The 12,452-nt window shown below is 35.9% G+C and overlaps 1 protein-coding gene across 1 annotated transcript; it reads left to right on the forward strand.

The window, feature by feature from the left end:
- Nucleotides 1–1,051: 1,051 nt before the first annotated feature.
- Nucleotides 1,052–11,972, forward strand: LOC136202826 (uncharacterized). Its single transcript, XM_065993742.1, has 12 exons — nucleotides 1,052–1,127; nucleotides 1,213–1,421; nucleotides 1,900–2,053; nucleotides 2,652–2,797; nucleotides 3,186–3,291; nucleotides 5,621–6,049; nucleotides 7,315–7,416; nucleotides 8,233–8,453; nucleotides 8,581–8,725; nucleotides 10,030–10,166; nucleotides 10,262–10,382; nucleotides 11,416–11,972. Exons 1-12 carry the CDS (start codon nucleotides 1,085–1,087, stop codon nucleotides 11,820–11,822), a joined length of 2,220 nt encoding a protein of 739 aa, XP_065849814.1. The 5' UTR covers nucleotides 1,052–1,084; the 3' UTR covers nucleotides 11,823–11,972.
- Nucleotides 11,973–12,452: the final 480 nt, after the last annotated feature.

The raw sequence follows: 12,452 nt of genomic DNA on the forward strand, positions 1-12,452 counted from the left end.
ATAATTTATAATAATATCGAAATATCCGTCCTCTGGATCTATACACACATCTATCGACACATATATCAACAATGGAAGCACTAATAAAAACAGAGTGCCATAGACAATACAAAGTCCATACTTTTATAAAAACAGAGTGTCAATAATATCTTAAAAACAAGGACCCCATAATAGAGAGTTGTATTCAATATTGTGCTCCATACTTTCCCAAAACACCAAACTAGACCAATATAAAAACACTTATAAATAATTGGTCCATATAACGACACTTTTACCATTTTAAAACTAAACACTAAACAACAAACTTTAACTTTACAACCAACATTTTTATAAAGGGGAAAGAGCATGACTCACATTTCATCGTTTGCGAAAAATGGTCTAGAGTCCAATTGCACGAGAAAAAAATTATTGTTAAATCTTTCTCTAGTTAAATATGCAATTGCAAAATGAAACACAAAAATAATCAATAAAAATGCTCCAACAAAGCGTGAATACAAAAACTAAGACGACGATCTATGAACAGAGAGTTTATCTTTCGTTTTGTTGAAGCCAGCAGAAGTAGAGACAACATCACTTTTATCTTTCCTTGGGTTCTCTTTCTTTGGTTTCGTTCTTCACTAATCGCCGCACTAATATCTTCAGTTAGTTTTGCTTAGGGCTTTTAGAAGGTTGACAAGAAGGAGAAAATGCAAACTTAGTTTTTATGAAAGTCTTGTGGTAGATGAAGCGTTAAGAGGAAGGGGATGAAACGTGACGTGAAAGGGAGAGAGAAACTTTTTGATTGCTATGAGAGGTGGTGAACAGATTCCAACGCTTGGACAGGGTAAAATGAGTATTCGATAATTTAGATGGAAGGAAAAGAGAGAGGTAACTGATGTAAAAAAGAGTCAACAGAAGAAAAAGTAGGTCAACAGTCATTGTGGCTACGAGTGTAACAAAGTGTAAAGTTGTATGACTTTTATGTGATATTTTGAAGTTGAGTGGCCATATCATAAAAATAGTTAAAGTTCTATGGCCATAGGTGTAATTTACCCTTACTTTATATACACCTAAATTCCTATAATTTATTCAATTAGAGATCAGAATGACCGAGGAAGAAAAAGTGAAGGACTCATCATCTCTATCAGGTAGCTGCTTCTTCCTTCCTGAATCTAATCTATTTTATAATACGATTGCAAAACTATCTGTAAGGTTCGTTTACTCTTTTGGCAGGTCGATGTAAGCGAATCAATGTCAGCGGTTTGACAGACGAAGAACTAGAGAATTGTGTAAATGGATTCAGTGAAGAAAATTTTATGGGAAAATTCCAATTTGGAGAAGTTTATCGCGGAACTTATAATGGAACAGAGGTGGTTGTGAAGATTTGGAAAAAACAGGGTAGATATAGAGTGCTTCCCGGGGAAAACGAAGGCAGATTGGAAGTGAGTTTCTTCGACTAGTTTTCTGAAATTTTTGCATTTTATTTATTTATTTTGTGGTAAGTAAAATTGTGCTTCAATTTATTTTAGGCCTAATATACAAATAACCCCCTGAACTTGTCTAAATGTTGCAACTGCCCCCCTCAACTTTCAATTGTAACAACTTACCCCTTAAACTTATCCAATTGTAAAACATAACCCCAAATTGAGAATTTTTTTATCCCGTATTTGAAGCAACCGTAAAAAAGTTTTCCCGGATTCATATCACGCCAAAGATCTGATTATCATACTCCACGAGCATTGCATATTTTGTATTTCACGTGTTTCTTCAATTGCAGTCCATGTCAGCAATTTTGGGGTTGTGTTTATACAATTGGACAAGTTTGAGGGGGAAGTTGTTACAATTGAAAGTTGGAGGGGGCAGTTGCAACATTTGAACAAATTCAGGGGGTTATTTGTGTATTAGGCCTTTATTTTATAGGATGAAAGACGTTTACATAGATATTCCCAAATTTACGAGTTCCATCCAAATGTGGCGAAGCCGTGGGCAATCTGTCATGGCAGAAAACATCTTGCTATTGTTTATCATAGGAATCCAAAGGCAATCGACACACTACATAATCTCATTGAAAAAGGTATAGGTTAATTTCACTGTTGCCGAATCTTACTTTTGCTATTTCTTTTGGATATGGTGTGCATTGTTATATGGTACGGAGGGTTGGACATTGTTTCACTGTCACATTCATAAGATGTCGGTAGCGGACGAAAATCCATTGATGCGCCGCTTAGGAGGACTTAAGAGCAGTAAAGAGATATAATGGCGAAGGGTAGGGGAAGACCTAAGCAAATTTGGAAGAGGGTGAGGAAGACCTAAGCAAATTCGGAAGAGGGTGATCGAGAGTGATATGAGTTTATTGGGGATTGAGGAAAATATGGTAGTGCATAGGACGGAATGGAGAGAGAGAACGGTTTTGTAAGATGGTTCATGTTAGCCGATCCCGAATCATTTCAGGATTAAGGCTTTGTTGTTGTTGTTGCTGCTGCGGATGTTATTCATTTTGATAATCAGTTTCGTTTTGTTCTTCTAACTGTTAATCTAATTTACTTGTTTTTGCTCAAATCACAAAATCATTATATTTTGATGATATCAAGGTCGTTTTCCTATTTATGAGGATTTATCTTAAACCCTTAATTTATTAATGGAACGACTGAACTAGTTGTTTGCATTTTTAGATAGTTTTACATGGGCACAGAGGATCAAGGTTGCTTTTGGGCTTGCTTCTTTACTGCGGTATATGCATACTCCACATCCTAATTGTCCAAGTAACTTGCCATATCTGATTCGCAACATAGATGCTGCTCATATATTGGTTGATCAGGTTGGTCTTTTTCTTTTGATTCCACTTTGCTTCTGTTCTTAATGATTGTAATAGGTTGATTCATTCATATTTAATGATGTTAGTATCATTTTTGCTAGTGGTTCTGCGAATAGTGTTGACCATGCACTTGTAAGGGCATCCTATTCTACGCCAGGACTGATGGAGTCGCATACTAGTCCTCCGGATTTCATTGTTCAAGTCTTGTATTCTGATTCTATTTAATGCATGGTCTTTTCTTTTCAAAACAAAAAAGTAAAAAAATTCAGGGTTAAGGTCGTGGTAAGAACCCCTGACCTGTGCTTGCTGTTATTTGCATACGATCAGACTGCTATTCCTGTGTGTACCAAAATTTATGTATTTTTTCATTTTTATGTATTTCACGTGCTAGGATCATGAGCCGCTGTTATTTGATTTTAGTATGATTTCTGGTGGAATTCTTACCGATAAAAGGGACCTTCTCGATCAACATTTACAAGGCTGTTTTGCTCAACCAGGTTTTTTTATTCTCTTATCTACCTTTATTATTTGAAGTGTCGTACCTATGTTCTCATTGTGAAAATCCTCGTGTCTAATAGTTTGAATGCACTCATCAGCCTGTACTTTTTCCCCTCATCAATAGCTATTGGATGAGGAAAATAGCCTGTCATTTTTCACACAAAAGATACTGATTGGAGTTCATGATATGGGATAACCCATCAAAGTTCTTAAAATAACAAATTGGGTACTCACAAATGTGATTGTGGAAATGAACACTCATGGTAAGTGATATCAAAGGCACACCAGGCAACTTCCTAGTGCAAAGCATTGTTATTAAAAGACTCATATGCGCTCAGGCGAGGCGAGCACTTCAGCGCAGGTGCTGGGCATGAAGAAAGCATGCTTCTACAATTTTCTGGCTTTTATTTTTTTTGGAAATGTTGGAAGCTATTTTTGAAAGGAAAGTAGAAAACATTAATAATTGGAATGATTTATCAAAGTACATAAGTACTTTAAGGAAATAGTGTCACATAACTCATAAATATTGATTTGGTTTTAAGACATTAATTCTAGTTTCTGTAACAGATTAAACATACTAAAGGTAAGGAAAGTGGATGAATAGGAAAATTAAGATTGTTATAATATAGATTTGTTTCTATTGCGTACTTTGGGATTTTTCAGACTTAAAAATGATGACCATGACTTATGTGATTAATATTTATTTCGTAAAGTTCGATGTTGTTGTTTGTGTTTTTACCCTTTAATATTTCAAGTAGTGTCTCACTTATGTAAGGCGGGCGCCTAACTCCTAGGGAGGTTCGATCTATTAGATTTAGCCCCTTAAACTTGCTTAAAATGTCTCATTAGTCCACTGAGCCCTCGTGGTAGAACAAGGAAAGATTTGGATAAGTTAAAATGTGGATCACTTTAAGCAAGTTCAGTGGACTAATAGATCATTGTAACCACTTCAGGGTGTGAATAGGTCATTGTCAGCAAGTTTAGGAGACTAATGAGACATTTCCAAAGCTCAGGGGGGCAATTAGATAGTCTGAACAAGTACAGGGAGCTCCTATTGTATATTTTGAAGTACAATAAAATTTCTTCATCTCACAAAAAATAATTTTTTTTGTGCGACTCTCCCCTATCATGTCAAATTTCTCCAAACGACTTGGAAAATGTTTCTAAGTTATCTTTTATGGAAAATTTAGATGAAGGGACAACCATTAGGAAAGAGCACTTATGCAAGAAGAAGAAGAAACTATGATGATTGTATGGACAAAAGAACCGAAGAATCTCCTTTTTTTTAAGATAACAGTTAAACGTTTGCTTCTGTTTGGGTTTCTTTTCTCTAAGTAATTTGCAATATAGGCTCAAGTTCCTTTTTCTTAAAAACCGTGTGATAGTGATAAGGTCAGGGAGAAAGGAGGGCCAAAGGTGTTAAGGATGTACACTAGGAGAAAAGGTGGACACGTGTAAGTGTGTTAGTGGTTTGGCTTTTATAGGGTATGTATTAAATAAGGCCTGGTGTTAGTAAGGCAAGGTATTGAGATGTTTAGTTGTTTTGGGAATCAGTCCTGGTTTGTCAGGGGATTCTTGGAGGGGGCTAGTCCCTGTGGGTTTATCACCATTAATGCTATTTTGTAATAGAGAGGGACATTTACTGTTCCATTGGTTATCTATATCATCTCGGATTAAACCTCTATTTGGGGTAAAATTGGAACTTAATTTCATAGTTGGTCATGGTTGAAAAATAATTTCAACCAAGGGGCTGTTTCTCAACTGTAGTTGAGAAACGTTGCTACAGTAACCATTCCGGCGCACGTGGCGCCGGAATGGTCATCCATGAAGGGATGGGTGAATTTTGTTTTGTACCCATTCCGGCGTCAGGTACGCCGGAATGGATACAGAACAAAATTCACTCATCCCTCCACCTAATATTTTTGCAAAGGAATATTGTACCCATTCCGGCGTACCTGACGCCGGAATGGGTACATCTTTATAATATGTGACCATTATGGCGTACCTTTCGCCGTAATGGTACAAACATTAACCACAGTCACAAAAACAGCCCCTTCTGTTGAATAATTTCCTAACCATTACTAATAGTGTAATATTATTTATAATTTTGACCCCAAACAGAAGTTTAATCCTATCATCTCTATCTTTCTTCCTCTTCTCTGTTCTTGTTAATTCTTTACATTTTTATACCTTGTGTTGGTTGATTCTTATCACCGTGCCATTTTAGTCCAAGTATCATCATACTTTATTATCTTTATGAACTGTGTTTGTTTAAATCTAATTTCAATTTTGGAACCTCTCACTGGATGAGTGAATTTTGATATGCAGGTCCAGGTAGATGGTCGGATAGATGTGATGTTTTTTCTTATGGTGTTGTTCTACTGTCTTTAATAAGCAAAAGAATCTACAAAGACGATGGTGACTGCATTAATGTGTCGCTTGTTTATGAATTGGGGAAGAATGAGCACAAACAGCATAACTCAGTTGCTTCTTTTGGTAAATTGAAGTCTTCCTTGATGCATCCAAGTCTAGAGTTAGAACCAGATTTTCACTTCAATGATGCCATTGAAATTACCAATTTGGCATTGCTGTGTGTTGAATACGACCCTCAGAAACGACCAACAATGGACCAAGTTGTTAGATATATGCAGAATATGCATATTGTTCAACATAATGCCAATACTTGGGAGTGTTGCAAGATGCTTGATGGTGTTGATGAGATTCTCCAATTGCTGTACCGTCCTAAGTATCGTCGAGGTACTTATAAATATCTATTCTACCTTTGTAAATTAATCATGTACCTTGACAAGTTAACGCACTCTTTGTTATCAGCTTTATCTTTTTCTTGATTTCTGCTTTTCTATTGTGGAATGTTTAAATTCAACTAGTTGAAATAACAGGCCAAGGCACTTCTCCTTTTCTTTTCTTCTTTTATCAATTTTTTTCTGGATTAATTTTCTCTTTAACAGATATTAACAATTAACGAAAAAAAACAGATGCCCTGATAAACCGTCTGTGATCAGTGCACATTTTCTTTATAAGAATTCCAATAATGAACATCTTGAATTTGTGAAGTAACCCCGGATATTGGCATTAGGATTAGTGGTTTTGCAAACATTTTTCTAGATTCATCTTAGAAAACTTTTACAAGGGAGTCTGAGATGTTTGTATGTTGGTTGGTGGGGGATTTTTTTGTTATGCTTTCACTATTTTATATTGATGCAAGTTGCTAAGAGTGTTGCATCTTGCAATGAGCTTATGTTGTGCCTCTTAAACCCCAAATACTGCCTTGGGAATTAGTTTTTTTTTTGTTTTTTTACTAACGCTGTGCTGCAGAACCTTTCGGAAGACTTTAAGGCTGTCTTCAATTGAAACGGGAAATTAAAGATTGCTACAAACAATCAAAGAAATAGAATAATAATGGTTTGGTTTACTTGTAGGTAGAGAAAGCAGCTTTGAGCCTAAACATAATTCCTCCCCTACTACTAAGAACAGAGCTAAACGTGCAGATAACAATATTCGTCATACCATACGAAAAAGCATAACTAACTTTCTATATATAATCCATACATAGTCCCTGTACTACCCTCCAGCTCACTTCCCCTAGGACCCAGAGAAGACTTTGGTTGCCTGCTCAGCAGCCGTCACCTCTATTTCTTCTAATATAAACCTTCCAGGCCTGTGCCTATTAGAATAATTTGGAATTACTCTTAGATGTTTGTATGTAATTTGCTGTGCGCTTTTCTTACTAACTTTCTTTTGCTTTCAACATTTTACATTTGTGGAAGTTCTTTAGAGGATTTTCGCACTCCATGCAATGAGCTTCCTTTGTGTGTTTTAAAGTTTACATCTTAAATTGATAATTGCCAAAAATGTTAAAAATCACGTACTATAGCAATTTTTTCTGTGCTCCTTGTTTTACTTGTGCGTTTTTGTTCTTTTGTTTTTTTTTTCTTTCAAGACATTGGCATGTTTTCTTTTAGAAAATGTGGTAGTTAAATATATGTGGCTTTTTTGGACAGTGAAGGAATTTTGGCAACCTTCAAAACGGCGTCGGGGCTTAATAGTCAACCGGTTCAAGGGCTTGATGCATGGAAATAAAGTCTGTGGTGAAAGTCTAGCAAGTGAGCATCTGTATTTCATGCAAAAACAAATAATTTCTTTTATCTATATCTTTCTAGCATGTCAAAATATGCCGTACATGGAAGGCGAGGTGTATGTGAGGCAATTTCTGAGTGCTATAGTGATGTTTCATATAATTGAATAAAATCACTAAAATAAGAAACCAAATTCACTTTTAGTGATTTTATTCAATTATTTTCCTATTTGAATTAAAAGAATCCTAAAAGTTATGGTTTTTAGTTTAGGAAATAAGTATTACAATTAATTAGTATTTTAGGAAGTGTAAATCAGTACACTATTGTGAGGTTTCTAAATGTCTAAAATTAGAAATGCTCAAGTATGGAGACACTTGTGTCAAGACTTATTGTTTAGGAAGGGGACAGCTGAAAGCGTTATTTGCGCCTCAATTCGCCTAGGTCATTTCCTTTTCGTCGCTAAGGCCATACAAGAATCTGTTGCTTTATTTGCGCCTTGCACATTTTCTGTCATTTATAGGATGACCAAAACACCAAGAAATTTCACCAAAGTTGCGAAATTTGTTTGAGTGTTTTTTCGATAAGTCCTAGGATAATTTCTCTTGATTCAGCAATTTGGTTCATCAGACTTAGCTTCTTTGACAATTTCTTTGGCTTCTTTAAAATGCAATATACTGTAAAAAGGATTTGGTATATTCCTATAACCTGAGTCCATTTCTCGACTTAAAAAGGGTTGGCAGCATGTTAGGGGGATTCAACATTTTGTGAAAAAGAAATTATGTTTTTAAAGTTGTACGTTTTCAATATTGTGCTCATAATCCTTTTTTCTATTCTATGTCCTAGTTATCAAATCTTCAATTGGGGAACATAATGAGATCAAGGTTTTCTCTTATAAAGAACTGGTTGATGCCACTAATAGATTTGGCCAGGAAAATCTCATCGGTCAATTTCAATTTGGAAACTTGTTTCGTGGAGAGAGGGAAGGAAAAAAAGTGATTGTGAAGATATGGGAGATCAATGAAGAGCGTGGAGTTTATAGGCTTCATAATGAAGACCGGTTAAGGGTATGCTGCTGAAATATATTAGATTGTTTAGTGAATTCATATTTAATACACAGAAATATATTAGATTGTTTAGTGAATTCATACTTAATACACACATTACTTGCCTCACAATGAATTCATATTTCAGGATGAAATTTCTTTACTTCGACATCCTGAGCTGTTCACTCATCCTAACTTGGTAAAGATGATTGGATATTGTCCCGATGAAGAAAAACTCGGTGCTGTTTATGATTTGGATCCACACGACACTCTACATAATCTTGCACCCAAAGGTACTGCTTTTTTCCTTTTTAATTTATGGTTATAGTTTTGTAATGCAGTCTGCGTTATTACTTGGGAATTGAGACGTACATCAATTGTTTTCATGTGTTTAAAAGCTATGAAGTACGGAAACTCTTCATGACATGCGTTTCCCCATTTCCAGCAGATGTGGGAAACGGAAACTCTCGAAATCTGATACGAAACATTTCCGGACACATTTCTGTAATCACCCAAAATATGAAACGCGTTTCTCAATTTTTAAACGGTTTTCCCTATCTATTTTGATTAAAATTCTGGAAATTCAAACTTTCTATTTTGCAATTCCTATTCAATCTAAGATTAGAAAAATTGAAACTTCCTATTTGAGAGATAATTCCTTCCTTGTATACTTCAATTTAAAGAACTTACCCATATTTCTTTCTCCTATAATCTTTGTCTCTTGAATCTTGATTGACCTTGGACTTTCTTCCTCTTGTTCTTCAATCATGTCCTTTTTAATGTATTATTATATTTTTAATATTTATAAATATGCCCCTATACGAGCCTTGGCACAACGGTAAACGTTGTTGTCGTGTGACTGAGAGGTCACGGGTTCGAGTCTTAGGAGCGACCTCTTGCCAAAAAAAAAAAATTGGTAGGGGAAGGCTTGCCCCAGTACACCCTTGTGGTAGGACCCCTCCCCGGACCCTCGCTTAAGCGGGGATGCGTAGTGCACCGTTCCCCCTTCTGTTTCTGATACTTTATGCTTAACCCTTTGTAGTAACTTTATTGCTTCGAGTTGTTAGAAACTAATGCAATTACGATAAATGAAACACAAACAAACACACAAGAATTATTTACCCAGTTCGCTACTCAATTTGAATGACTACTTCTGGTGGCACTACCAAGCCAGGATATTTTACTATAATTTTCGAGATGCGGATTACAAAGAAAGAGGCTATATTACCCAGTTGGATCGCTGAAGTTGGGCCTATCTATTAGTCTCCAAAGCCCAACACGAGTAACATACTTGAGCTTAAAATTTAGTGTGCCTATTTCTTATGGTCACTGCTATATTTACTTATTCTTGATCATGTCCCGGTGGCCTTTTGTCCACTGGCATGCATGATGCGATCGTTTATTTTGCTTGAGAGATTATTTGCAGAAAGTGATTTGACATTTTCGATTGCTTATTGATTAAATTAACTAGTTTTAATAGACGGACATTGTAGCTCATTCCTATTCTTGCTTTATAATGAATGAGTTGGTTATGTTTTATTATATTATCCAATGTCTTGCCCTGTTATTTTATAATAAATTGTGTTTTCACCTACAGATGAGTTCACTTGGCTTCAGAGAATGAAAGTTATTTATGAATTTGCCAACCTGCTTAAGTATTTTCATGGTCCTAATCCACCGTATGCGCCCTATAGAGTTGGCAACGTTGAAGCTGCGAGAATAATACTCGATAAGGTATGCTGCATATCTGTCTTGTTGATTCTATCTTTTATTTTTGTTGTTGTTCTTTTTGCTTCTGTATTGAACTTTGGAACTACATTGATATGTAGGATTACAGGCCAAAACTGTTTGATTTTGGGATGACTGTTGGTGGAATCATTCTTAGCTTGCGAGAAGAAAGAAACGCGCATATGTGTGGACGACCCCGTGGTTACGGGGATAGGAGCAGAGGTATGTAATCCTAATATACCTCAACTTGTAATAGGACCAAAGAATAATGTAGACCTAATACATCACCAACTTGTCCATAATAGTAGTTTGGCTTTCTAAATTTTGCAAGTGTCTCACCAGCTCCTTAAACTTGATTTTTTTGTATCACCAACTCCCAGGACTTGTCCATAAAAGTAGATTAGCTCCTTGAACTTTATAAGTGTCTCACCAACTTCCTAAACTTGCTTATTCCGTAATAACTAAATACAAAAATCTATTAAACCTAAATTCTAAAAATACATCTTCATCTATTCGAGAGATAATTTTTTCTCTTCTCGTACCTTTCAACCTATTATAAGAGTTAGTGTTGCAGGTATGAGAGATCGAATGCATGAGAATTGAGAGTTAGTATTATGGTTTTTGTATTTAGTTGTTACCGAATAAGCAAGTTTAGGGAGCTGGTGAGACACTTATAAAGTTCGGAGAGCTAATCTACTTTTATAGACAAGTTTAGGGAGTTGGTGATATGGAATAATCGAGTTCTAGAGGCTGGTGAGACACTTGCAAAATTCAGGAAGTCAATCTACTATTATGGACAAGTTCAGGCAGCTGGTGGTGATGTACAGGGGCGGAAGAGGGCTCATGCCCCTCTGGCCGCCTGAACCGCCATGGCCTCGAATAAAATTTAGGGCCCGTTTGTTTTATCTGTTGTTTGCTGTTACAGTTTGTTATTGTTGTTGCTGTTACGGTTTGTTGTTTGCTCTTAGAAAAAACTGCTTTTCCAAAAAGCAGAGATTCTCTGCTTTTGTAAAAGGCAAACAGGAGACCACTAACCAAACACCTAATGATGCTTTTCAATTGTAAAAGGCAAACATGTGGTCACTGAACAAACATCTAAAACTCTCCCTTTTGAGCAACAAACACCCCCTTACACACCACGTGTAAAATCCCCCCCCCCCTACCTATTCGCCACTGGTGATGTATTAGGCAAATAATGTATGTTTTCTAGTAGATGTGGTAAACAACAAGTATTGAGCAACCCATACATGTGCAGGTATTTATATTCAAGAAGGAGATGTTTTTGCATATGGTTGGATACTAGTATGCTTGATATCCAAAACAAGTCCGACACCAGATGATGATGATCCAATTTATGATGCATTGGGGTGGAATGACCTTGAAGAATCGTCTGATGATATTGAGCAATCGCGAATCTCACTTGTGCATGAAGACTTTATACAAGAACGTGGTTTCGATGAGAATGATGGAATTGAACTTACCAAGTTGGGGTTGAAGTGTACAAGACTAGTCGGTCGTCCTCCTTCAATGAAGGAGGTTGTAAAGCGATTGAGGAATTTACATGTTTTTCGCAGCCATGGCGAAGAGATGGGCATCCAAAATTTGCCTTGCAGGTACAATAATTATAAATTTAAGTTAGTTCAACAAAAGATGGAGCAGTAAATTGGTCCATGAATTTAGCACTTACTTTCATTATGGCCCCTAAACTTTGCATTTTTTTCATAATATTATGCTCCCTTGGATACAAATTTCAAAAAGAATAGCAGGCCTTTGTGTTTAGTAAATACATTATGTTGAATTTGTTTGGGTCCAGTCCAAGTAAGTACCCATACATATGGGTTTATTGCATTTTGTAACAAACGAGAGAAATCCATGGGATACCATGTAGATTAAAAGTATACGAGGTTCTCCTTTAATGAATGAGACAAACTGACCCTACCAGCAGCCCTACAGCAATCTTAGGTATGTTATTTATTAAATTACATTGACTTATGCTCCAACACATTCATTTTTTATTCTTTTATGCTATTAATAGTATTTTACTTTTACATATATATAATTATAAAATTCTTTTATGCTATTAATAGTAGGGTTAAGATGCAAAAATACCTCTAACGTCTAAAATGGTGCAATTTTTTCCCTAACGTTAGAAGTTAAGAGCAATTTTACCCCTAACGTTAATAAATTGGGTCAATTTGAGAAATAATTCATCAAACTGTCTTCTCGGTCATGAATCTTGTCATCTACACTTTATACGTGTGTTATTTTATCAGTAACAAATCATAAACATAG

Source organism: Euphorbia lathyris, chromosome 8, assembly GCF_963576675.1.
Source record: "Euphorbia lathyris chromosome 8, ddEupLath1.1, whole genome shotgun sequence".
NCBI lineage: Eukaryota > Viridiplantae > Streptophyta > Magnoliopsida > Malpighiales > Euphorbiaceae > Euphorbia > Euphorbia lathyris.

Excerpts from the sequence above, each read along its gene's own strand:
- LOC136202826 (XM_065993742.1), top strand. The coding sequence starts at position 1,085 with ATGACCGAGGAAGAAAAAGTGAAGGACTCATCATCTCTATCAG. Across the intron at positions 1,128-1,212 it reads GGACTCATCATCTCTATCAG|GTCGATGTAAGCGAATCAAT; the intron begins GTAGCTGCTTCT and ends CTCTTTTGGCAG. Across the intron at positions 7,417-8,232 it reads CTGTGGTGAAAGTCTAGCAA|TTATCAAATCTTCAATTGGG; the intron begins GTGAGCATCTGT and ends TCTATGTCCTAG.